The sequence below is a fragment of the Podarcis muralis genome, chromosome 16, assembly GCF_964188315.1.
Source record: "Podarcis muralis chromosome 16, rPodMur119.hap1.1, whole genome shotgun sequence".
Taxonomy (NCBI): Eukaryota; Metazoa; Chordata; class Lepidosauria; order Squamata; family Lacertidae; genus Podarcis; species Podarcis muralis.
Genome location: NC_135670.1, coordinates 28,321,689 through 28,348,026, shown reverse-complemented (window position 1 = coordinate 28,348,026; position 26,338 = coordinate 28,321,689). Strand labels below are relative to the sequence as shown.

The following is a 26,338-nucleotide window of genomic DNA, read 5'->3' as shown; positions in this document are numbered from 1 at the left end:
AGATGCGCCAGACCATAAGACGCACCTAGTTTTTGGAGGAGAAAAACAAGGAAAAAAATATTCTGAATCTCAGAAGCCAGAACAACAAGAGGGATCGCTGCACAGCGAAAGCAGCAATCCCTCTTGCTCTTCTGGCTTCTGGGATAGCTGCGCAGCCTGCATCCGCTCCATAAGACGCACACACATTTCCCCTTACTTTTTAGGAGGGAAAAAGTGAGTCTTATAGAGCAAAAAATATGGTATATGTTGGAATCTACTCTGGGTGAATATCAAGTAGAATTTCCATGACAGACATACGCTCACCCAGGCAGAAGGCGAAAAGAGTGTTGATGCGATTCTTTTGGAAACGGGGAGTTGTTTTTATTTTGCTTTATTTTTACCCCTAGGTGGCATCGCTGGCGGCATTGAGATTTGCATTACATTCCCCACAGAGTATGTGAAAACACAGCTTCAGCTGGATGAGAAAGCAAACCCGCCCCGCTACAAAGGAATTGGTAAGTCTTCACCAGGCAGTAGGACTGAAACCCACCAGATCTCTCAGCGTCCGTTGCCTGCTCAAACCGATTCCCGCAAGCAAACCGAAACATGACTCTGGCCAGGCTGTTCAGAGAGGTGCCATGGGAGAAGAGCCACATTTTGCAGGTGGATGAACGTGCGGTTATTTACTTGGTTATTTAAACAATTAAATATTTGGGGGTTTGAGCCGGGGTATGTGCTAGGTTCATGCAGCCCTTCAAGTGGGTGGGGGGCATCATCATCACCATAATAATAATAATAATAATAATAATAATAATAATAATAATAATTTATACCCTGACCATCTGGCTGGGTTTCCCCAACCACTCTGGGCGGCTTCCAACAAAATATAAATATGCAATGGTCTGTTAAACATTAAAAGCTTCCCTAAACAGGGCTGCCTTCAGATGTCTTCTAAAAGTCTGGTAATTGTTTTTCTCTTTGACATCTGGTGGGAGGGCGTTCCATAGGGCAGGTGCCACTACCGAGAAGGCCCTCTGCCTGGTTCCCTGTAACTTGGCTTCTCGCAGGGAGGGAACCACTGCCAGTTTTCTATCCCGTGAGTAGATCACAGTCTCTTGGGAACTGGACTTCACCGGGCTAGAAGAAAGGACACGTAGCAATGATTGAGGGACCCGACATGGACAATAGTAGAGGGGTAATAACCTTAATGTGGGACACGGGTGGCGCTGTGGGTTAAACCACAGAGCCTAGGACTTGCTGATCAGAAGGTCGGCGGTTCGAATCCCTGCAATGGGGTGAGCTCCCGTTGCTCGGTCCCTGCTCCTGCCAACCTAGCAGTTCGGAAGCACGTCAAAGTGCAAATAGATAAATAGGTACCGCTCCAGCGGGAAGGTAAACAGCGTTTCCGTGCGCTGCTCTGGTTCGCCAGAAGCGGCTTAGTCATGCTGGCCACATGACCCGGAAGCTGTACGCTGGCTCCCTCGGCCAATAAAGCGAGATGAGCGCCGCAACCCCAGAGTCGGTCACGACTGGACCTAATGGTCAGGGGTCCCTTTACCTTTACCTTTTTAATAACCTTAATCCTCAAATCTTTATAAAGAGTTCAAACCAGAAGCACATGAGCCACTGACTCAATACTGCCATCTCCACAGGGACACAACCTTTTTTTCCAGTGGATTTTTTTTGGAAATCGACCCTCAAGTACAACCGAATCTTGCAAAAGCGCGTCTGTATTTTGGAATTGTTTACATTTTGCAAATAGGGTGCCAAAGTGTCAAAATGGCTAAGTGGAAAATAATCATACCATGGACAAAATTTCCTTATTGGACGCCGCAGGTCATGGTGTGTGTGTGTGTGGGGGGTTTTCCACCCCCTCCCTTATTTATCCAGCCCAAGGAAACAAAGCCCTTCAGGACCACTCTGTCCCTTGCGGCGTTCACCAGTGGTGTGCAATGTAGCCGCTCAGTTGAGCCTGATGGATGTCCCCCCCCCCCTTAATATAGCCTTGAGCTCTGACTCTTCTACCATACGATAGCAAGAAGGAAAGGAGCGACCGGGGACCTCGTGTGCTGCAGGCAGTGGCTCGATGACTCATCGCCTAGCCTGTTTGCCCGGCTGACTCGCTAAGGAGGTTGGCGGCGTTCCAGCCCGGCTGGAGCGTGCCAGATTTGCAACCGATGAGACACGCTGTGCTGCAGAACCCCTTTAGCGGCTTGGCAAAGGCATCACTCTGCAGGTAGCAGCGGCACAGGGGCTGGTTGCAATACGGAGCCATGGCAAGGATATGGAGAGTCGTGCAGGAAGAGCTGTGTGCCCACGTTAAATTCGTGCACAGAGAAAAGGGGTCGTTGAAGCGGGCTTTGTGCTGTTCTGCTGTCCCGCTGCTCTTCATGTTCCATCTTCCCTCCCTGTCCCTCTGACGTAGCCAGGAACACACGGTTTAAAAGCAAGGGCTTGAGGGTAGCCAAGGATACGGAGCAGTTCTGATTTGGCAGGATAAACACTCGGCTCCCCTTGTAGGTCATCACAGGAGAGGCTGATGATTTTTCGGCCTGACGTGGCCTGCTTTGCAAACTCTCCACAGGGCCGACCTTGACCACCCTGCAGAGAGCTAGTGAACCGAAGCAGTAGAAGCTGGTTTATATCAGGTCAGACTCTTTGTCCATCTAAAGCAGTGTTCCCCAACCTTGGGCCTCCAGCTGTTTTTGGACTACAATTCCCATCATCCTTGACCACTGGTCTTGCTAGCGAGGGATGATGGGAGTTGTAGTCCAAAAACAGCTGGAGGCGCAAGGTTGGGGAACACTGATCTAAAGGTAAAGGGACCCCTGACCATTAGGTCCAGTCGAGGACGACTCTGGGGTTGTGGTGCTCATCTCGCTTTATTGGCCGAGGGAGCCAGCGTACAGCTTCCGGGTCATGTGGCCAGCAGGACTAAGCCGCTTCTGGCGAACCAGAGCACCGCACGGAAACGCCGTTTACCTTCCCGCTGGAGCGGTACCTATTTATCTACTTGCACTTTGACATGCTTTCGAACTGCTAGGTTGGCAGGAGCAGGGACTGAGCAACGGGAGCTCACCCGTCGTGGGGATTCAAACCGCCGACCTTCTGATCTGGAAGCCCTAGGTTCTGTGGTTTCACCCACAGCACCACCTGCGTCCTCTCTTTGTCCACCTAGCTGTGGTCTAAACCACTGAGCCTCTTGGGCTTGCTGATTGGAAGGTCAGCGGATCGAATCCCTGCAACAGAGTTGTTGTTGTTGTTGTTGTTGTTGTTATTAATTATTGATTATTTATACTCCGCCCATCTGGCTGGGTTTCCCCAGCCACTCTGGGCTGCTCCCAACAGAATATTAAGAACACAATAAAGCATCAAACATTAAAAACTTCCCTAAACAGGGTTGCCTTCAGATGTCTTCTAAAAGTCAGATAGTTGTTTATTTCCTTGACATCTGATGGGTGGTCGTTCCACAGGGCGGGCTCCACTACCATTGCTCTGTCCCAGCTCCTGCCAACCTAGCAGTTTGAAAGCATGCGAGCGCAAGTAGATAAATAGGTACCAGTGTGGCGGGAAGGTAAATGGCGTTTCCGTGCTCTCTGGTTTCCGTCATGCTGTTCTGTTGCACCAGAAGCTGTTTAGTCCTGCTGGCCACATGACCCAGAAAGCTGTCTGTGGACAAATGCCGGCTGCCTTGGCCTGAAAGCGAGATGAGTGCCGCAACCCCAGAGTTGCCTTTGACTGGACTTAACTGTCCAGGGGTCCTTTACCTTCTTTACCTTTACCATGTCCACACCATACAGCTAAAGCATGGCGGTCCCACTTTAAGCAGCCACATCTCCCTCCAGAGAATCCTGGGAGCTGTAGCATGCTAAAGGTGCTGAGAGGCCACCCTATTCCCCTTACAGAACTACATTTCCCAGAGTCCCCTGGGAAGAGGGATTGATTGTTAAACTGCTTCAGGATTTGTGAGGGGAATAATAGCTCTCAGGAGCCTTAAACCACAGCTTTCAGTATCCTTTGGGGGAAGCCACAACTTTTTAAATGGCTTTCAATAGTGCATTATAAATGTATGCCCTTTTTGCTGCCCACTCTCCCTTCCCGTTTTTGTTTTATTTTCTGTATACATTTATTTTCTGTATACATTCTGTATACATTTCTGTATACACATATATCCAAGGAGGGATATATGTGTTTTTGGAAGGCGGGGTGGGGTGAGTGTTTTGTTTCGTTTTTTTAACTATTCGTTTTGCATTTTTTTATCCTGTATTTTTATCTTGTGAACCGCCCTGAGACCTTCAGATGAAGTTTAATAAATAAATAACCTGCCTTACAAGGCTGTTGTGGGGATCAAATGAAGAGGGGAATCGTAGAATCAGAGTTGGAAGGGCCCCTGGGCGGTCATCTAGTCCAACCCCCTGCAATGCAGGAATTTGCTGTCATCCCATGCGGGGATCAAACCTGCAACCTCAGCGTTAGCAGCAGCACACTCCAACCATGTACGCCACCATTGAGCTCCTTGGAGGAAAGGCGGATTATAAATGCAATAAATTACTAAAATGGCCTACGTGGATTTAAGAATTGGTTCAGGAAATAGAATTTTCCCCCCTCTCCTCCTTAGCGCAGAAATTGGATTGCCTTGAGTACAGAACGTCTAACTTGTTTAGGGCACATTGCACGCAGTCCTCAGAAATGAGAGGAGATGAGAATCTTTCTTAATTATGGCCCAGCAAAAAAAAAAATCCCAGTTTGATTCTTGTTATTCATCTCGGCCTCGCGAAAAGCCAGATCTAATTGCAAAGGCAGAGTACGTAGCTGATGATAAGTGCCTAGGGATGACAAACCCTTCCAAGGAGACCGAAAGAAATAGCTACGTTTAGACAAGATTTATTTCAAGGCCGCGTGTGGATGGGGATTTGTTGCCGGTTTTTAAAAAAAATTCTTTGTTTTAAAATCTCAGAAGAAATTAAAATAGGGAACAGTCATTTGTCTTGTTTGCTGAAGTTTACAGACCAAGAAGCAGGAGAGTTCAGACCCAGGAAAGTTGGCTTTTTTTTAGACTAGGAAAGGCATTTTTAAAAAATAAGAGAAATTCAGCAGTGGCTAAGCTGCCTCAGTTCCTTCTAGAACATTCGTCCTAAAAAATAATGTTAGCCTGGCATCTGCTGAGGGAATCATAGTTGGTGAGCTTCTCAGGGTTATTAGTTCCAGTTCTGCTTATTTAGGCAGACACCAATTTTTCTTCAGACCTCCATGTTGTTTTGTATAGGACAGCGAAAGGGAATCTGTGCTGGTGAACTCCAGCTCCCATCAGCCTCAGCTAGGTCAGCTAATACTGAGGGATGATGGGAGATGTAGTCCTGCAAAAAACTCAGAGGGCTACATGTTTCCCCATACATGGTATAGGATTCGGGGCCCATCTGCACTACCCGTTTAAAGTGCTACGATACCACTTTATAAACAGTTATAAACAATAATCCTGGGGAATATAGTTTGCTATTGCTGCTGAGCGTTTATTAGGAGATCGTTCCCCTCGCAGACCTAGAATTCTCAGAGTGGTGTAGCAGGGAACCCCTCTTCCCAGGGAATTCTGGGAGTTATAGTTCCCTGAGCAGTTTTTAATGGGAAGTTTTTAATGACTGATGTTTTAATGTATTCTTAATATTTTGTTAGAAGGGACACGGGTGGCGCTGTGGGTTAAACCACAGAGCCTAGGGCTTGCCGATCAGAAACTCGGCGGTTTGAATCCCCGCGATGGGGTGAGCTCCTGATGCTCGGTCCCTGCTCCTGCCAACCTAGCAGTTCGAAAGCACCTCAAAGTGCAAGTAGATAAATAGGTACCGCTCTGGCAGGAAGGTGAACGGTGTTTCCGTGCACTGCTCTCGTTCGCCAGAAGCAGCTTAGTCATGGTGGCCACATGACCCGGAAGCTGTGCGCCAGCTCCCTCAGCCAATAAAGCGAGATGAGCGTCGCAACCCCAGAGTCAGTCACGACTGGACCTAATGGTCAGGGGTCCCTTTACCCTTTTAATATTTTGTTTGAAACCGCCCAGAGGGGCTGGGGAAACCCAGCCGGATGGGCAGGGTATAAATAAGTTGTTGTTGTTGTTGTTGTTTGTTTGTTTGTTTGTTTGTTTGTTTATTAATTACATGGGGTCTTCTAACAGCTCTCAGCAAACTGCAGTTCCCAGAATTCTCTGGGGGAAGCCATGGCTGCATAAAACTTCTGCAGATGAGGCCTATATGTTAAGCAGGGATTTGTTTCACTGGATTTATTTCTCTCCACTTGGTAATATATATTTCTGGTGTGGGCTGGGCATATGTTCTTGTTGAAGTACGAAGCAGTATTATCAGCAATAAATCGTTCCCCAGTCACGTTACTCTTTTTCTCCTTTTTCAGCGGACTGTGTGAAGGTGACCGTCCGAGATCATGGGATCAAGGGGCTCTATCGTGGCCTCAGCTCTCTGGTTTATGGTTCCATACCGAAAGCCGCCGTGAGGTAATCACTTTTGGATTTTTATTCATTTATCTAGTAGTAGTAGTAGTAGTAGTAGTAGTAGTAGTAGTAGTAGTATTGGACTTCTTAGTCACTTTTTAAAATACAAAATGTATATTGGAATTTGGGCTAAGTTGCTCAGAGACTCCTTAAAGCAATGAAGGATGAACAAATTGAATAAATAATACAATAATGGCAAGAGCAGCGTGTTCTCTTCTCCCCAACCCTCAGCTTTCACGAGCCGTCACCTTTCTCTTTCCAGGTTTGGCATGTTTGAATTCCTCAGCAACCACATGAGAGACGCAGAAGGGAAGTTGGACAGCAAACGAGGGCTCCTGGCTGGCTTGGGGGCTGGCGTGGCTGAAGCGGTGCTTGTGGTGTGCCCTATGGAAACCATAAAAGTAAACACAACCAAAAACACGCACACAAAATGTGGTGTTTGTTTGCTTATTTCTTTGTTTGTTTGTTTTTGGGTTGATTAAATGTGTATCCAGCTTTTCAAGAACTTCTCCACAAAGTAGTTTACACAAACACACACACACACACACACACACACACACACACACACACACACGTGTGTGTGTGTATCTGAAATAATCAAATAGGAAGTTGCCCTTATCCCAAATGAGATCATTGGTTGATCTGTCTCAGTGGTGTTGATACCATGTGGTGTCAAACTTAGTCCTGCTCATAGCAGACCCATTGAAATGAACGGACCTAAGTTTGTTGTGTCCATTAATTTCAGTAGGATACAAACTGCTGACCTGGCGATCTAATGCCGGTGTACTGGAAGAAGCAAAGATCACCAGTGTTGAAGCAATGATTCTTCAACATCAACTTTGTTGGACTGGTCATGTTGTGTGGATGCCTGATTATTGTCTTCCAAAGCAACTACTCTATTCCAAACTTAAAAATGGAAAGCATAGTGCTGGTGGGTCAACAAAAGAGGTCTAAAGACTCTCTCAAGGCAAATCTTTTAAAAAAGTAGTATAAATACTGACAACTGGGAAACACTGGCCTGCGAGTGCTCCAGTTGGAGAACAGCCTTTACCAAAGGTGTCATGGGCTTTGAAGACGCTCAAACTCAGGACGAAAGGGAGAAACGTGCTAAGAGGAAGGCACGCTTGGCAAATCCACACCGTGGTCAACTCCCGCCCAGAAACCTATGTCCCCACTGTGGAAGGACGTGTGGATCCATAATTGGCCTCCACAGTCACTTAAGGACTCACTGTTAAGACCGTGTTTATGAAAGGCAATCTTACTCAGCTACGAGTGATCGCCAAGGAAAAGATTGCTCTCTAGGGATTCTGACACTCCCATCTCCTACCTGGGGGGCAGGTTTATTGGGTTGTTTTAGTGTTTTAGTTTTTATTATGTATTTTGTGTTCCTATATTGTGATTTTATGTTGTAACCGCCCTGAGACCTGCGGGTATAGGAAGGTATACAAATTAAATTGATGATGATGATGATGAATAATACCTGAAGATAGAATCTGAGAGATTAAGGAGCTAAAAAGTTCCTTGCTGGGTCAGGCCGCAGATGCCCATCTTAGTCCATTATCCTGTTCTCCCAGTGGCTAACTAGATGCCATGGGAAGCCCACAACCTAGCATGCTGCCTTCTGCTGAGTCAGACCATTGGTCTAATATACCGCAGTATTGTCCACACTGACTGGCAGCAGCAGGTCTCCAGGATTTCAGGCTGGGGTCTTTCTTAGCCCCAGCCGGAGATGCCAGGAACGTGATCCTGGGATCTTCTGCATGCAAGACGGATGTTCCAACATTGAGTGCTATGTCCCTTCCCTATTTAAGACACGCACTCTCTTGCACACACACCCTCACACACTGTTTAAGCTGCTGCACACAAACACAGATATGCTGAATGAATAACCTGTTTGGGAAAGGGCAGAACAGCAACCTTCTGAAGACGTGCAGTTGCAGCAAAATAAATGCCTTTTCACGGGGCGGTTTCCCGTACAGCTCCCAAGGGGGGGGGGGGAGATGCGTGAATCTTTTGTGAAGTTGCACATCAGGCTGAGCATCAGGGACTTTCTAACATCAGAACCCACCTTGTGGTGAACAGCAAACATTGCAAGGGGATTTCCCACCCATCTCCCTCCTCTTATTGGGTCTGGCCATCTTTGTTATCTGGGCTTGGGAGAAAGAACCTCATCTTCTGGTGCAAATTGCCACACAGAAAGAGAAATGGGAGCTTGCCGCCTTTAGACTAGAGTGCATGTGAAAAGTTCTGGAGGTTAAAACAGCATCATCTCCATTAACAAACTACAGTTCTCAGGGAGTTTTTCCCCACCACTTATGTGCTATTGTTGTGTGAGTGATGGGCTACAGAATGCAGCTGCCCCTTTCGAAAACAACCCAGTCTAGAAGAGGCTGAGTGAGTTTAAAAATCTCTCTTGACTTGCCAGTAAGTGACCTGGTGGCTGTTCCTCCACAGGTGAAGTTCATCCACGATCAGTGCTCTCCGCAGCCAAAATATCGAGGTTTCTTCCATGGGGTGCGGGAGATCATTCGGCAACAAGGTGAGACCTGGTGTTTGTTAGCAGGGAGACGTCCTTGGCAAGGAGAACTTTGGGGGTTTGCATAATTGGGAATGAGAAAGGAGCTGTCTGCCTTCAAATCACAAGTACGTGAAGCTTCAGATCTCTCAGTTTGGGGTCTCTTGAATGTTCTTTTGCTTGAATCAGGGGAATCTGTGATCCTCCAGATCTTGTTGCTACTTCTGGTCCAATGGCCATAAAATGAAGGGGAATAATTAAGAGCCAGTATGGCTTAATGATTAGGGTGCTGGACTAGGACCTGGGAGGCTGGGTTCAATTTCCTACCCCCTGCAATGCAGGAATCTTGCCCATAACCACTGCTAGGTGGCCTTGAACCACCCACCTTCTGGCTAACAGTCAGGCACACTGATCCATTGCATCTGCAACTGGCTGCCCACCCACCGCCAAGCCCAGGTCAAGGTTCTTGTATTCTTTTACAAAGCCCTAAATGCGGGTGGCGCTGTGGGTTAAACCACAGAGCCTAGGACTTGCCGATCAGAAGGTCAGCGGTTTGAATCCCTGCGACGGGGTGAGCTCCTGTTGCTCGGTCCCTGCTCCTGCCAACCTAGCAGTTCGAAAGCACATCAAAGTGCAAGTAGATAAATAGGTACCACTCTGGCAGGAAGGTAAACGGCGTTTCTGTGTGCTGCTCTGGTTTGCCAGAAGCGGCTTCGTCATGCTGGCCACATGACCTGGAAGCTGTACGCCGGCTCCCTCGGCCAATAAAGCAAGATGAGCGCCGCAACCCCAGAGTCGGCCATGACTGGACCTAATGGTCAGGGGGTCCCTTTACCTTAAACAACTTCAGTCCCTGGGTACCTCGGCGGCCGCCTGAACTCATATGTGTCAAGTCACTGTGATATCACCTGCTGGAGCTTTGTTGATCATTACCTAAGTTGGCGAGGCTTATTTGAGAAGAACACGGAACTGAGGCTTTTGTGTCGTGAGCCCAGCCTTATGGGAACACACTTGCCAATAGAGACTCAGCAGGCACCTTCTGTTTCAGCATTTAAATGCCTACAGAAATCTTTTCTATTCCGTCGGGCTTATGCAAGCAATGAAGAATAACATCTCTTTCCACAACAGTTGGCTGATTCTTGATTTTAATTTTTCATGGGACTTTTATGTACAGTTGTTGCGAATGGCTCTGGTATTTTCTTTACGAGTCAGTGACTTATAAATGTTTTCATAAACAAACAACAGTGTGGTTTTCCTGCTGCCTTATTCTTCCTCCTGATCTTCTTTTTCTTTCTCTTTTTGCTGCAGGCCTCAAGGGAACTTACCAAGGTTTAACAGCGACTGTCCTGAAACAGGGATCCAACCAGGCTATTCGCTTTTTCGTCATGACAGCCCTCAGGAATTGGTACAAAGGTATTTGGAAACCACCTTTTCACATATCATCTTTCTTCTTCTGGACGGTAATCTGAACGGTGTCCCAGATCTTCTAGGCTTTTGCTATGGCAAAAAGAATAATATCCAAGCGGACACCTGGGTTTTCTTTTCCCAGCATGCACTGGTGCCGGTCACCAGCTTCTGTCCCACGTATCTGGAGTAGGGATGGAGAATATTTTTCAGCTTGAGGGCCACATTCCCTGCTGTGCAGCTTTTCAGAGGCCACAGGCCAGCAGTGGGCCAGTGGCGTAAGCAGGCTGAACAACCAATGTGAATGTTCACCTTTGTATGGTAGGCTAGTTTCTACGCACCCCCTTCTTGAGCCTCCATTCAGACAAGCAAGAGGCATGAGCAGGGTTCAAGGACCACATCCCAGCAAGGCAGAAACATTCGATTTGACGTTTTTATATGCTGCTTGCCAGTTAGAGAACAGTGTTTTGTCTTTTATTTTTATTTTATTTTTTAGGAGTTTAAACATTTTAGGTCATATGTACACGTAAAACAGTAAAATAGCAGTACAACACCAGTAACAACATAAACCAGAAATGTTGGAGATGGTAGACAACATGCTGGAACAGAGAACAGTGTTAGTGGGTGGCTTTATATATAAAGTAATAGCATGTAAATAACATACTGTTCTTTGCAGCTGAGCCACTAAGGGGCGCTGTTCACCCAGCTTCCTGTTCAGTGTTGCAGAGCTGAGTGGCAAGCACAAGACCCCAACAAATTATGCCCACCTATTCATTTTTTTCTGTATTTTTTAATCCACCTTTGGAGAAAGTGCTATTCTAAAAATAAAATAGATTCCCTTAACTCAGGGGTGGTGGTGGTGGGGAAGACACCCCACATTTAACAAAAAGCATGTCTTTAGATCCAGATAAACTCCGTGCTTCTCCCCTGCTCTTGAGTCGCTTGAGTGTTCTCTACCTTTAAACAAAAAAACAAAAAAACTGCAGTTTCCTATAGATACAGTAGCTTGGTTGGTTAGAGTGTGGTACCAATAACAGGCTGCCAATTAGTTTTCAGGATTCAGTGCTGGTTTTGACCTATCAAGACTTTGGTGGCTCCCAATACCTCAAAATTGCTTCTCCCCACGTGAATCAGATCAGAAACTGAGTCCATCATCAGAGGCCCTTCTTCATGCGCTCTCTGTGAAGGAAGTGCCAAAGGTGGCAGCAGTAGAAGAAGGGGCCTTTTCAGTGTTGGCTCCCTGCTCTGCAGGGAAGCACATCTGGCACCAGTGTTGTGTCATTTTAGGTGCCAGGTGAAAACATCCTTGTTTACCCAGGCATACAGTTTTTAGTTGGGGGATAGGTTGATATATTGGTGGCCTTTGTTGTGCTTATCTGTTAAGTTAGGTGGCTGGGACTTGTTGCTTTGCAAAAGGTTCTCAGATCAATGTTTTAGTTTTTAGTTTGTTGCTGGTTTTAATGTCTTTGTTTTATTTTTACTGTGTAAGTCGCTTTGAGGTGCTTAAGTGCAATATTGCAACTAATAAAGTTTATCGACCGTATTTTTTGCTCTATAAGACGCACCTTTCCCCTCCTAAAAAGTAAGGGGAAATGTGTGTGTGTCTTATGGAGCGAATGCAGGCGGGAGGCTCTGTCAGCGCTCCCTTTAAAGAGCCGCGTGGAGCGTGTGTGCGGCTCTTGGGGGCTTTTCCTCATGAAGGCTCCCCTTTCCCAGGAGAGGTTGCACACGGCTAAAGAGGAAGCCAGGAGAGCGAGCGGGATGCATCCTGCTGGCTGTCTTGGCTTATGGCATAGCCGCGCACAGCCTCTCCTGGCCGGAGAGGCTGCGTGTGGCTAAAGAGGAAGCCAGGACAGCGAGCAGGATCCCGCTGGCTGTTCCAGTTTCTGGCTTAGCCATGCGAAGCCTCTGCAGGGAAGTGGGGAGCCTTCATCCCGCTGCCCTGCGGAGGCTTCGTGCGGCTGTCCCTGGCTTTTGTGGGAGGTGGGGGAAGGGACAGAGCATCCCCACCTCCCAGAAAAGCCCCCAAGAGCCGCGCTCCCTTTAAAGAGCACGTGGCTCTTGCGGGAGGAAAGCCAGTAGGCTTGCCTTCGCTGAAGCCACGAGGGCAAGAGGGATCAGTGCGCACCGATCCCGCTTGCTCTCCTGGCTTCAGGGGTAGCCCTGCAAAGCCTCCTGAGCGAAGATGGAGGAGCGCTCCCTCTTCGCTCAGGATGCTTTGCGTTCCTTTCTTATTTCTTGTTTTCCTCCCCTAAAAACTAGGTGCATCCAATCGTCTGGTGCGTCTAATAGAGCGAAAAATATGGTATTTATTATTTATTATTAGTATTATCAACATTATCATCGTCGTGAGAGGCAGGGTGTTGTAGTGGTTAGAGTGTCAGGCTAGGACCTGGGAGACCAGGGTTCGAATCCCCACTGGGCCACGAAGCTCCCTGGTTGACCTTGGGCCCATCACTCACTCTCAGCCTAAAGTAGCTTGCAGGTTGTTGTGGGAATTAAATAAGGATTGGGAGAGCCACCTTCAGCTCCTTGGAGAAAAAGGTGGGAGATAAATGTAAACAACAACAGCAACAACAACAGCAACATGCACTTTTTAAATTCAAGCCAGGTTTCCATTTCAGAGTGAGTTGGCGCCTGACACCTTTGTTTTCTGCTCTGTTTCTTCTCTCGCCTCCTCCTCAACTTCCTTCCCCTTCCCCTTCTAGGAGATAATCCAAATAAAGCCATCAACCCGCTTGTCACTGGGTTGTTTGGGGCGATCGCCGGTGCAGCCAGCGTCTTTGGCAACACGCCACTGGATGTCGTGAAGACCAGGATGCAGGTATGCCCAAATCTCTAAACTTCTCTTCAAGGGAAACCTGTAGGTCAGATTCACTCTGGGAGCCAGTGTGGTGTGGTGGTTAAGAGCGGTAGTCTCGTAATCTGGTGAACCGGGTTCGCGTCTCCGCTCCTCCACATGCAGCTGCTGGGTGACCTTGGGCCAGTCACACTTCTCTGAAGTCTCTCAGCCCCACTCACCTCACAGAGTGTTTGTTGTGGGGGAGGAAGGGAAAGGAGAATGCTAGCCGCTTTGAGACTCCTTAGGGTACTGATAAAGCGGGATATCATATCCAAACTCTTCTTTTCTTCTTCCAACTGGGCCATATTTGAATGGTGGGCATGGCCAGAGGCAAAGAGAGTGGGAGTTAAAAAATGCATTATACCTGCACTCCTTTATATAAACGTGAGTGGGAATGGCACACGTGAAAGGGAAAGCCCAATCATAGGAGTGTGGCAGGGTGGATCAAAAGGATTGACAGGTGACGTCAGGTGGTGGCCTATGTGGGTGAAGTTTGCTAGAAATGAAGGGGCTGGAGGGGCAGATTAAGCCCAGGAACCAGAGGTTCCCCACCAGGTAATTAATCCCTATATATGCCTGATCTTTCTGCGTGTTCTGACCTTTCATACTGCATCACCGTATGGTACGCTGGTTTGACATCAACAGATAGGAAGTGCTGATGAATACAGCACAAGATACTATGGGCTGTCCCGTGAATCCGCTGGATGAAATAGCTGAAGAACGTTGCCTCAGGAGAGTGAGGAAAATTCTCAGGGATGATTCACACCCTGGCCGGCACTTTCTTGATCTCCTGCCTTCAGGCAGAAGATATAGAAGCATGATTAGTTGCACCAACAGGGTAAAGAATAGCTTCTATCCGTGGGCTGTTAGGCTGCTGAATGAAAAGATAACAACAAGGCAACTGACTTTCGGGTTTGGTGGGTGTGCGTCAGTAAACGAGGGGAATTAAGACTAAGAGAGCTGAGTGGGGGGTGCTCGTGTAATCTCACTGTATACAAATTGTACAAGTGACGATAAAGTATTTCAATTCAATCTCTCTCTCCCCCTGCCAATCTTCTTATACAGGGCCTGGAGTCTCACAGGTACAAGAGCACTTGGGACTGTGCCTATCAGATTATGAAATATGAAGGACCTCTTGCGTGAGTGTCTCTTGGTTTTATATTTATCTAATTATTTAGAACATTTGTGCTCCACTCTTCAGCCCAAAAGCCTCCCAGCATGGCTTGCCTATTCAGTGGTACCTCAGGTTAAGTACTTAATTCATTCCGGAGGTCTGTTCTTAACCTGAAACTGTTCTTAACCTGAAGCACCACTTAAGCTAATGGGGCCTCCTGCTGCCGCCGCGCCGCCAGAGCACGATTTCTGTTCTCATCCTGAAGCAAAGTTCTTAACCTGAAGCACTATTTCTGGGTTGGCAGAGTCTGTAACCTGAAGCGTATATAACCTGAAGCGTATGTAATCCGAGGTACCACTGTAGAGGCAACTCCCCATTTATGTGTGTTCAAGTGACTGTGTGGATCGCTGTGAACCTGGAAGTGGCACTTTTAAAGGGGCGGAAAGGCCCCCCCCAAAAAAGAGCACATAAACGGCAAGAACGGTTACAAAAACTGCATCTAGCAATCCCACGAGAGCTTCGCAAGTGCAATCCCATGAGCCTTTGAGGCCTGTGGAGAGTTGGAGCTTGATCAAGGAGGTTTGGAGGGAGTCCAGAAAGTGCTTCAGAACGTAACCCCTGTGTAAATGGGAAGTTGCCTATACACAAGTAAAGCAAGACCGCCCCTTGCCCACAGACATACCATCTAAAAGACATGACACACAAGGAAAAACAGGCAGGGAGGGAAGAAGGGCAGAGTGGTACATGCTCTGGTTATCTCCCGCTTGGACTACTGCCATGCGCTCTACGTGGGGCTACCTTTGACGGTGACCCGGAAACTGCAACTAATCCAGGATGCGGCAGCTAGACTGGTGACTGGCAATGGCCGCCGAGGCCACATAACACCGGTCCTGAAAGACCTACATTGGCACCCAGTACGTTTCCGGGCACAATTCAAAATATTGGTGCTGAGCTTTAAAGCCCTAAACGGCCTTGGCCCAGTATACCTGAAGGAGCGTCTCCACCCCATTGTTCAGCCCAGACACTGAGGTCCAACTCTGAGGGCCTTCTGGTGGTTCCCTCACAGCGAGGTTACAGGGAACCAGGCAGAGGGCCTTCTGTGTGGTGGTGCCCGCCCTGTGGAACGCCCTCCCATCAGATGTCAAGGAAATAAACAACTATCCGACTTTTAGAAGATATCTGAAGGCAGCCCTGTTTAGGGAAGTTTTTAATGTGTGATGTTTTATCGTGTTTTTAATATTCTGTTGGAAGCCGCCCAGAGTGGCTGGGTATAAATTATTATCAAGTCAATTGTTCTTGTAATGGCCAGCTGGTGCAGTCCAGGGTTAGGGAGTTCCTGATGGAGCTGGTCTTCCACAGCAGAGCTGTTGGAGTGAACCCTTTCCCCCCCACATCTCTCCCATTGACGCCATCTGACGCTCTGCTCTCTGGTGACGGTTGAGGGAGAGGAGGCCCAAGCTGCATTGCTTGTTTCTCGGACAAACAGCTCTAACCGCTATACCATACTGTCTCTTGGTTGGCTCACCTCTTCCCAGAGCTTGCTCAGATTCTCTGAAATGCCCCTTTCTCACCCCCCTCTTTCCGTTCCTCTGCAGGTTTTACAAGGGCACGATCCCCCGCCTGGGCCGGGTCTGCTTAGACGTGGCCATTGTGTTCATCATCTACGACGAAGTCGTCAAGGTACTCAACAAGGTGTGGAAAACGGACTGAGCGCCCGCCGAGGGCGGCACCACCTCCTCCCCACCCGCCAGGCAACTGCAGGGAGGGGAGGGGAAGGCACGACCCACCACAGACGAGGGGGGGTCCTACCCACGACTCCCCCCCCGCCCACCCGGCAAGTTAGTGCCAGCATTCCAGGGCTCCTTCAGCTCCACAGGTGGGATCTGGATACGGATCACGTCCCCGACCCGCTGCCTTCATATCAAGCTCAATGACACGTTTTATTTATATCGGAATGAACTGTGGCCGTGTTGCTAGTTGTTGTTTTTTAATTACTGATGATATGATAATGTGACCAGATTGGATGGGGGAACAGAGACGGGATGGTTTTGTGCTACATCTCCAGCTGCTAAAGTTGGGGGAACGGGGTGAATGGGCGAGTTCGACTGGTGCCCGTCAGAAAAGAGAAAGGGAACTTTCTCCCCCCACCCCTGTCCCCTGCACTGACCCCAACATCCGCTAGAATAAAAGTTCAAGAAGCCTTTTCCCCTTTTAGAAACAATCACACACATGAATTTACAGGTTCCCAATTGCTGGCCTAGATCAGTGTTTCCCAAACTTAGGTCTCCAGCTGTTTTTTTGGACTACTTCTCCCATCATCCCGAGCTAGCAGCACCAGTGGTCCGGGATGATGGGAATTGTAGTCCAAAACCAGCTAGAGACCCAAGGTTGGGAAACCCTGGTCTAGAGCAAGGATGGCCTTCCAGATTTTGCGGCTGTACTGCCCTTCAAATATTGATGTACTCCAACTCCCATCATCCCTGCCCGTTGGGCATGGTGGCTCTGGCTGATGGGACTTGAAGTCCGATGACTTCTGGGGTGCCTCTGCTGTCTTTCTGAGAAGCTGGCATTGAAACATGAGCTAAGAAGAAGTCCCTGATCATTTACCAGAAGGCGATTGCCAGCGCATTGAGCTCCAGCTTACCAGCCAAAGAATATCTCATGAATTGTTGACTGATGGTGCCAACTCAGAAAGCTTGCAGAGGTAGGGAAAGGACATCAGACATCTGGATGTTCGTCAGTCCTTCTTATGCCCCTTCCCCCAGTTGCTGCCAACAGAGAAGAAAGCCTTTGGAAGTCATGACACACATGCACACACCCCAAAAAATACTTGAGTACATTCCATGAGTCCTGCTCCAATAGTATTCTCTCGCCAGCTAGCTCTTGGTATTGCCAAACGTGGGGGTCCCTAAAAAAGGTGTTGCTGGACTACAAGTCCCATCATCCCTGCCCGTTGGACCATCCTAGCTGGGGCTGATGGGAGTTAGGAACCCAGGAACAGCTGGAGGTACTTTGATTCCACATCTGTGCTCTCTTTGAGTGACGCAGAGGAAGAGAAGGAATTGCGACCTCTGCAGGCTCCAAAGCACAGTGGCATCAGCAGTGGAAGCCGGTCCATTTTGGTGAATGGGGCATTGCCCCATCAACCTCAGCTTGCCCCCGCCCCATCACCGCCTGCCTTCTTACAACCAGGCAATGGTGGCGACCCTGCCTGTCAACTTTAGTCTCTGTTTCCTTGTAGGACGCAAGCCGGCGGATTAGAATTCGCTGCCTACTGTTTGGGCTCCATGCCCTTTTGCCCTGCCAGTCCCAATGGGCATCAGCCACCCCTAGCCGCAGGAGGGCCTGGTTCTCCCAACACCCCATAGAAATGGGACAGCGGTGGCGGGGCTGCTATGGTGGTGAGGCAGTGGGTGATGGGAGGGCAGTCTGTACTGGGTGCCTTGGCAGTGGCCTGCCACTGCTGACTCCTAATACCAGCCCTGGGTGGGGATGACATTCGCCCTTCCCCATCCTACGCTCATGCCTTCTGTGCTTCCCCCCTGCTAAAGTCCGCATCCCAAAGATCTGTTGTGATCGGTGTTTTTCTTACTCATGCTGATAAAAGCTTCTTTTGAACCAAAGTTGGGGGACCCACTCCCCTGACCTCCATAAATGTTTCTGCTGAGTCAGGAGAGTCGAATTAATTCCCACACGTACACCCAGCCCGTAATATTAACTCATTCCATAGAATTCACTTGTTTACATGGGGGGGGGGGAGAGGGAAAGAGGGATATGATAAACAGAAGTGATAGCCCCTTTCTAGAACCTGTTTCTTGTGTCCCAGGTGGAAAAGGGACTCGCCAGCTAAACAGAGAACTGGTCAGAAGGACCTACCTGCCCTCTCTCTGGCGCTGCTGGAAGGTGGGCAACGCAGGGGTGAGGTTGGTGCAAACGCGTCTGCAGGAGCACAAGACTGGTTCTGCTGGTGTGTTTGCGCTGCTGCAGCCTCGCCCCCTGCCGTTTGCCGTAAGCTGCAGTGACACTGATGTTAGGAGTCAAGGGGAGCAGTACCACCGCTCTGCTGTCTGGTGCTCCTTTTCAGATTCTCTTTTCTCCTCCCTCTCTCCTTGGAAGTTTCCTCCCTTTTTCCTCCATTTGAAGACCCTAACGACCCTTTTGAAGACTCGCTGGAGAAACTTGTAGGCTTAGCAGACACTACGCTGGCTCACTTGTGCTTTTTTCTGTACTAGGAAGGGACCTTTCCCCAGGTGCCAAGGAAACTCGCCTACGATTCCATTATGGATCTGTGCCAAATGTTGTGCGTCTCTCGTCCTTTTTCAGTACACGTGGGGGCCTTTCCCTCCCCCCCTTTTGCTCCAGTCTTTGCTAGCTATTGTACTGTGGACTAACTAAATGCAGCCAGCTGTTGATAGGGGAAGCGGTTAGTACAGGGACCGTCAGTGTGCTGCCCTCTGGATGGGGTGGACTACATTTCCCATCATCCTTGACTGTTGGCACTGCTGGCTGGGTCTGATGGGAGCTGCAGTTGAAGGCAGCCAGAGGGCACCTTCAGGGTTTGAGAACAAATCCCAGGCAGATCTGTTTCCCAACCACCACATATTTTAAGGTGCAGTCCAGTTGCAAAACTAATAAAACGATAAGCCTGCTCCGAAGAAGCTGTGGGCTGCAGCTGCACCACTACGTGAAACCCTTTGAATGAGAATTAAGTTTCATCTGTCCAAACACACCTTTATGAGCATATTGGCTGCAATTGATAGATCAGGGGTGGGGAGGCCTGTATTGCTATACAGTGGTACCTTGGTTTACGACCATAATCTGTTCCAGAGGTCCATTCCTAAACCAAAACAGGTCGTAACCCAAGGCGCGCTTTCGCCAATGGGGCCTCCCAAAAAAAATTCTCCGTCATCCCCCCAAAATTGTTCGTAATCCAAAAAAAGTTCGCAAACCGGGACACGCACTTCCGGGTTTGACGTGTTCGTAATCCAAAACGTGCGCAAACCAGACTGTTCGCAAACCAAGGTACCACTGTACTAGAATTCCCATCATCCCTGACTGCGGGTGATGGCAGCTGTAGTCCAGCAACATCTGGAGAATTTACAGGTGCCTCATCCTTACAGTAGACTTTACTTGCTGCATAATTTCAGTTTCACAGAAATGGGGATCCTGGTCGTGTCCCTGCCCATATTCCCACACATGTTCACCCCAACCGTTTATGGAGGTGTGCTGTTGTAGACAGCTCCACTTCCTATGGCAGGGACGGAGAACCTTTGGGCTTTCAGATAGTGGTGAACTTCAGCCCCAGCAAGCATGGCCAATGGCCAGGGCTGATAGGAGTTGTAGCCAACCAACACCTGGACTCTTAACTGTCCTGCAGGCTTGGATAACAGGTGTCCAGGCTATGTTTTTGTGCTGACCATGTGGCAAGCAAAGGCAGGTGATGCATTGGGATGGGGATTTTGTTGCTTGTGGGGGTGTGTGGTTTTGGGTTTTTTTACACAGACCGAGGATTTCTGAATTGAATGTGTTTTTTTGTTTTTATTTTAATTCACTGTCTGCACCGGCAGCCTGATACTAGAATGGTTTTGGAACTTCTCAGCCCTGCGGCGAGGATGCCAACCAATAAAGCCAAAGTTGCCTGTTTTAGTGAGTCGCTTGGCAGTTTGTGTTTCACTTGGAAGGGCACTGCAACTGCCCCCTCTCTCTGCCTTGCAGGAGGAATTCCTGCTCCTCAAGTGGGCAATGAATAGGTAAAGGGTAAAGGGACCCCTGACCATTAGGTCCAGTTGTGGCCGACTCTGGGGTTGTGGGGCTCATCTCGCTTTATTGGCCGAGGGAGCCGGCATACAGCTTCCGGGTCATGTGGCCAGCATGACTAAGCCACTTCTGGCGAACCAGAGCAGCGCACGGAAACGCCGTTTACCTTCCCGCCAGAGCGGTACCTATTTATCTACTTGCACTTTGATGTGCTTTCGAACTGCTAGGTGGGCAGGAGCAGGGACCGAGCAACGGGAGCTCACCCCGTCGCGGGGATTCGAACCACCAACCTTCTGATCGGCAAGTCCTAGGCTCTGTGGTTTAACCCACAGCGCCACCTGCGTCCCAGGCAATGAATGCCTGCACCTCAATGCTTGCACATGCACACAAACATAAGAGGCTGCAGGATCAGGCCAATAGCCCTTCTGGTCCAGCATCACAGTGGCCCAGATGCCTTTGGGAAACCCAAGGCCCAAGCACAAGAACCCTCTTCCTTCTGGTATTCAGAAGTATTCCTGTTTCTGACTGTGAAAGGCAGAGCAAAGCCACTGTGACTACAAAGACTGGGCAATAGTCTGGTTTTCAACATCGCGATATATCACCAACTTCTGTGATATATCACCAGCTAAGCATCGCGAGATACTGATATATCACGATGTCTGAAACAAGGATGGAGCTGGTTTTCAACTAAACATCTGTGATCTATCTCCTGCTCAACATTGTGATATACTTACTGACAGATCACAGTGTCTGAAATAAGGATGGAGCTATGTAGAGGCATTGGCTGGCTTCACGGTTTCCCCCACATTGTGGTTTTTGCATATCACACACACAAACACACCATGATTTGCAATACATTGCCAGGTCAAAAATTTATGAAACCAATATCATGAGATGGACTTGAAACCGGTTTGGGATGATATATTGCCCAGCCCTAACACACATTAAGATCAGAAGAACTTTGCCGGCGATCAGGCCAAAGGCCCATCGACACCAACATCCTGTTCTTGCCTTTGACCAACCAGGTGCCTCGAAGAAGCCAACAAGTGGGACACGGGTGCAAGAGCACTCACGCCTAACTACTGTTTCTTGGCAGCTCTTAAGAGCGCTCTTGACTTTTGTTTGCTTCTGGGAGATGTGGGGATGTGTTGTGTTCCACATAGTACAATGGTACCTTGGTTCTTGAACTCAATCCGTTCTGCAAATCCATTCGATTTCCAAAATGTTTGAAAGCCAATTGGCTGATTGACCCCAGAAACAATGCTGACAGCCGAAACAGATGTTCGGCTTCCCAAAAATTTTCGCAAACGGGAACATTTACTTCTGGGTTTGCGGCATTCAGGAGCCGATTTGTTCGACAACCAAGCCATTCGGGAACCAAGGTACCACTGTATCTTCAGTCCAAAGGGCCTCTCACCAAAATGCTCACAATTGAGGGCAGGGCTGCACAGTCCAACCAAGCCCAGAGAATCAGTCTAGGCCTAAACACGATCTAGGGGTCAAGGTCAGGCAGACACCCCCAGTCAGTATCACAAAGGGTTCATTCAGCAAGGAGAGGACACCAAGACTTGCATGCTAAAGAACAAGGAACCAGAAGCCTCTGATGTTCCCAGCCACTGAAACACTCAATAGGGACCGCTCGGCCACATTTACAGCATACCACTTAAAAAGTCATGGCTTCCTCCAAATAAATCTGGGAGCTGTGGTTTATTGAGGGTGCTGAGAGTTGTTAAAAGACCTCCTCCTAGTCCCAGGGCTACAATTCCCAGAGTTCCCTGGGAAGAAGGATCAATCATTAAGTCACTCTGCAAATTGTAGCTCTGTTGGGGAACAGGGGTCTCCTAACAGCTCTCAGCACCTTGGCTAAACCACAGCTCTCAGAATTCTTTGGGGGAAGCCATGACAGTTTAGAGTGGTATAAAGGGTAAAGGGACCCCCTGACCATTAGGTCCAGTTGTGACCGACTCGGGTTGCAGCGCTTATCTCACTTTACTGGCCAAGGGAGCTGGCGTACAGCTTCCAGGTCATGTGGCCAGCATGACTAAGCCGCTTCTGGCGAATCAGAGCAGCGCATGGAAACACCGTTTACCTTCCCGCCAGAGCGGTACCTATTTATCTACTTGCACTTTGACGTGCTTTCGAACTGCTAGGTTGGCAGGAGCTGGGACTGAACAACGGGAGCTCACCCCGTCGTGGGGATTCGAACCGCCGACCTTCTGATCAGCAAGTCCTAGGCTCTGTGGTTTAACCCACAGCGCCACCTGCGTCCCTTTAGAGTGGTATAGTAATGCTTTAAATGTTGTTGTTGTTTGTATGCCACCCATCTCTCTGGCTTGTCCAACCCATTCTAGGTGGCTTCCAACAGAGTATGACAATTGCAATCAAACAATAAAAACTTCCCGAAACAGGCCTGCCTTCAGATGTCTTGCTCGGGGGTTGCATAAATATGTGATTGAGATCAAAACTGATAGATAGGTCCACTCATCTCTAGAGAGGACACACTTTTTAAACACACACACACACACACACACAGAGAGAGAGAGAGAGAGAGAGAGGAGGAGGAGGAGGAGAAACCATTCAATCAATCTCTCTTCCCAGGGAATGAAAGTCGCGTTAAGATCAGACTTTTGTGATATGGAAAGTGACGGGAAACTGAAAAGGGTGGGATAATTCTAGCTTTGTTGCAGCATCATTATATTTCAATTTACCAGTCGCTTTTTTCTTGCCACGGCAACTCACAGTGACTTCCAAAAAAAGAAAGCAAAACCCCCACATACATACATTAAAACTGAGACGATAATAACGCAACAGCATCGTAACTTCCCCGCAACCAAATTGGAAAGAATGCTAATTAATTACCCAACGTCACCTCATCTCCCTGCAAAGAAGAAGAGTCAATAAGCAGTTTGTCTGGAATATGCATATATATAAGTCACCATGAGGGTCTTTTGCCTTTTTTAAACAAATATTTCCAGATTCTCAGAGAATCTGGCTTTAAGACCCAGGAGAAACTTTTACACATGAACTGAAAGGAGGGGAATAACTTTTTTTGGAAGGGGGTGGTGGTGGTGCTAAATGTCCAGCCAATCCCCTTGTGTGCATTGGGAACAACACCCGTTCGATGTTGTTTCTTGTATAAAAGGCCACCACCAGTTCGAAGCCCAGTTGAGCGGTGACAGCTTTTGCTGCCAGCCGTCCATGAAAGGGGCGAAAGCCAAAGAGCCTTCTCTTCAAGCAGCAAAAATCTCTCCAGCGACCCAGATGCCAATGCTCAGTCACTGAGGACCGCTTGCCAGCGCCGCCGGTCTCTTAAATAAGAGGCGTCTTTCCTTCCTCTCGCACGCCGTCGGCCGGGTAGATGAGAAGTTCGAGGCTTCCACCCAGTCGCTTCTGTCGTGGGACATCATGCTGTTTTAATCCTTTGCCTGGGGAGCCTATTCCCTCCGTGGAGGGCCTGGCTTTGGAGCGGGAGCGAGTGCGAAAGAGAGAGAAACTGGGTGAAACGCCTGGAGAGCTGTTGAAGGCCGTCCGGTCTGACTTGTGGTGACGAAAGGTCGTCCACACGGCGATTCCTAGCAGCTGGTTTCGTAGGGCAGGCAAGCCATGAGGGAACCGGGAACCGGTGTGGGGTACCAGCTAGTCTTCTGCATGTGGCTTCTGGTGCACGGCCTCACCGAGGGTGGATGTGGCGACCGAGAGGCCCACAAATGCTGCCCGGGCCGGAATAACGATTGCTCCGATTTTTCTCTGAGGAAAACACCGTGTTACTGTGACACCTACTGCGAGAAAACTGGGGATTGCTGCGAAGATTATCACTCCGCCTGCCAGATCTCGGGTGAGTTGGCACTTCTGGGTGAGAAGGAATGACTGCAGAGGGATGTCTCTGTCACATTTTAATACAAAACGTCCAAATTTGCACTCCTGAAACGCAGCCTGAAACAAATGATAGCAATCTGTCCGAATTTGCATTTCCTTGAATTTTGCAGTGTGGTTCCCCAACCAAATAACATACCCAGAAACATGTATGTTAGGGGAAAGTGTGTGTTAAACTGCGTCTGTTAGCGAAAATAGATGTATAAAAATGCATTTCCTTGTGGGGGCTAGTTTGTAAAAAATGGGTTTATTGGGGTGAATTCTCACAAAGTTGTGGGGGGACTGACTGGAAAAATGGGAAACAGAAAACAAAATTGACATCTTCATCCACCCCTGCCTGGTTCCTGTGTAATCATGTGGTGTAGTGGTCACAGCATCAGGACTAGGACCTTGGGAGACCAGGGTTCGAATTCCCACTTGGCCATGAAGCTCACCTTGGAGGCCAGTAGTCACTGCCTCTCAGCCTAGCCTACCTTGCTGGGTTGTAGTATTAATGGAGGGGCCTCATTTAATAAGCAAACAAGCAAACAAATAATCTTTTTAAAGCTCTTCACAGCTTGGGATCAAGGTATCTACTGGATCACTCACAGCTGGGAGCACTTAGATAATTTTGGAATCTGAACTTAATGGCCTGTGGAGATGCCCCTGTACAGACAGTAACATGGATAACTTCATTTACTTCAAAACAAAGTCAGCCAACCCTATCACATTTGGGATTCTCTGCTGACCATAGACATCATCATCATCATCATCATCATCATATTATTATTATTGTTATTGTTATTATTTCTTACCATCTGAGGATCACAGAGTGGTTTACATTATAAAAACACAAAAATACGTATCATAGTAACAAACAAAAACAATACCCCCTCCCCAAAATTAAAAGGCCATGGATTGTTTAATTCGCCAAAGACCTGAGAGAAGATAAAATCACCCCTGCAGGGACAAAACATGTTGGTTAAGGCCCTACCTACACTTAACACATTCAGAGAAATATCATACCATTTCAAACAGTTGTGGCTTCCCTCAAAGGATCCGGGGAGCTATAGTTTGTTAAGGGCTGTTCGGAGACTGCTATTCTCCTCACAGAACTACAATTCCCAAAGTTCCCTGGGGAGAGGGACTGATGGTTAAACTACTCTGGGAATTACAGCTCTGAGGGGAATAGGGGGTCTCCTAACTACACTCAGTATTTGTTTGTTTGTTTGGTTTGTTTGTTTGTTTGTCTGTCTGTCTGTCTTAATTTTTTTATTTCATTTTGACAAAGTAATAATCATAAATAAATAAATAAATAAATAATAATAATAATAATGTGCACCCTACCACCCAGGCCATTCCATTATAACTATCCAACCTCCCAAAATTCCAACACCCCTGGCAGTAGTTTGACCCCCTTTCTGTTTTAACAGTACAAATTCCACAAACACACACTTCATATCTCCTCAGAATCATTTCTCCTGCATATTCCCTGTCTTACCTTAATGGCACATGCTAATTTATCATTAACAGCTATATCCCACACCTCTTTGTACCATTCGTCCATTTTATATTCTGCTTTCCCCTTCCACTTCCTAGCTACAATAATTCGTGCAGGTGTCAATAAATTTGCGAGCAAGTCAGCATTTTTAAGAAACTACAGTTCCCAAGATCCTTGGGGGTTGGGGAAACCACGATTGTTTAAAGCTAGCTTCAAATGTGCACAGTAGACCCACTGAAATTAATGAACAGGGCTTAAATAAAGTCTATAAATTTCAATAAAGTCTTCTCTCTAAGTATATCTCGGTTGGATCCAGTGGTCCAAAGCTTTCAGCACAGAACTGCGGAACAGATGCAATCTGTTTGTAGCGCACCGTTCTCAGCCCAGCAATCGACTCACCCTAAAACCCAAATCCTCTCCCTCCCATTTACCAGCCCCCTCCCCTGGCCAATCGGAAGCCTCCGGCCAAGCTTGTGAATGGTCCTGAATAGGTCTGGCATCTCTGTTCTCACACATGGCTTCCCACATTGATGCGGAGAGTCCCGGTTTACTGTCAACAGAAAGGCAGCGAGGACAGTTTTGAGCGCACACAGCCTTACGACGTGCGGCAGGAAGAGGATCTGATTGTGTGTATGTGTTTGTGTGTGCGTAGAGATGCCCTACAAAATTTGCATCGGCATCCTTTTAAAATGGGTTGAGGAGGGGTGGATTACTGGGTTTTTTGCTTTTGTTTTTTAATTGTTATTTGGTTTTACGAAGTATAAAATTATAACAATACCACCATACACTTCCACATTTACAGATTCATCCAAATCTCTGGACTTCCCACCTCCCCTCTATGGGTTCTATACAATGCTTTTTTTCTGGGGGTACGTAGGGGT

At 48.1% G+C, this 26,338-nt stretch overlaps 2 protein-coding genes across 3 annotated transcripts in view; both read left to right on the top strand.

Moving 5' to 3' along the window:
* The window catches only part of SLC25A1 (solute carrier family 25 member 1), a 51,122-nt gene extending 31,132 nt beyond the window's left edge, over nucleotides 1–19,990 (top strand). The window contains exons 2-9 of the mRNA XM_028709803.2: nucleotides 387–494; nucleotides 6,376–6,475; nucleotides 6,735–6,873; nucleotides 8,927–9,011; nucleotides 10,296–10,400; nucleotides 13,100–13,215; nucleotides 14,299–14,372; nucleotides 15,943–19,990. Of these exons, the coding sequence (XP_028565636.1) occupies nucleotides 387–494; nucleotides 6,376–6,475; nucleotides 6,735–6,873; nucleotides 8,927–9,011; nucleotides 10,296–10,400; nucleotides 13,100–13,215; nucleotides 14,299–14,372; nucleotides 15,943–16,057 (842 nt within the window). The 3' untranslated portion in view covers nucleotides 16,058–19,990. The remainder of the gene's footprint in view (nucleotides 1–386; nucleotides 495–6,375; nucleotides 6,476–6,734; nucleotides 6,874–8,926; nucleotides 9,012–10,295; nucleotides 10,401–13,099; nucleotides 13,216–14,298; nucleotides 14,373–15,942) is intronic.
* A 2,206-nt stretch (nucleotides 19,991–22,196) lies between these two features.
* The window catches only part of LOC114586798 (somatomedin-B and thrombospondin type-1 domain-containing protein-like), a 28,350-nt gene continuing 24,208 nt past the window's right edge, over nucleotides 22,197–26,338 (top strand). Inside the window, exon 1 of one of the 2 annotated variants that reach the window (XM_028710611.2) lies at nucleotides 22,197–23,939. In XM_028710611.2, the coding sequence (XP_028566444.2) occupies nucleotides 23,708–23,939 (232 nt within the window). In that variant the 5' untranslated portion in view covers nucleotides 22,197–23,707. The remainder of the gene's footprint in view (nucleotides 23,940–26,338) is intronic. The other variant, XM_028710612.2, reaches the window with a different exon arrangement.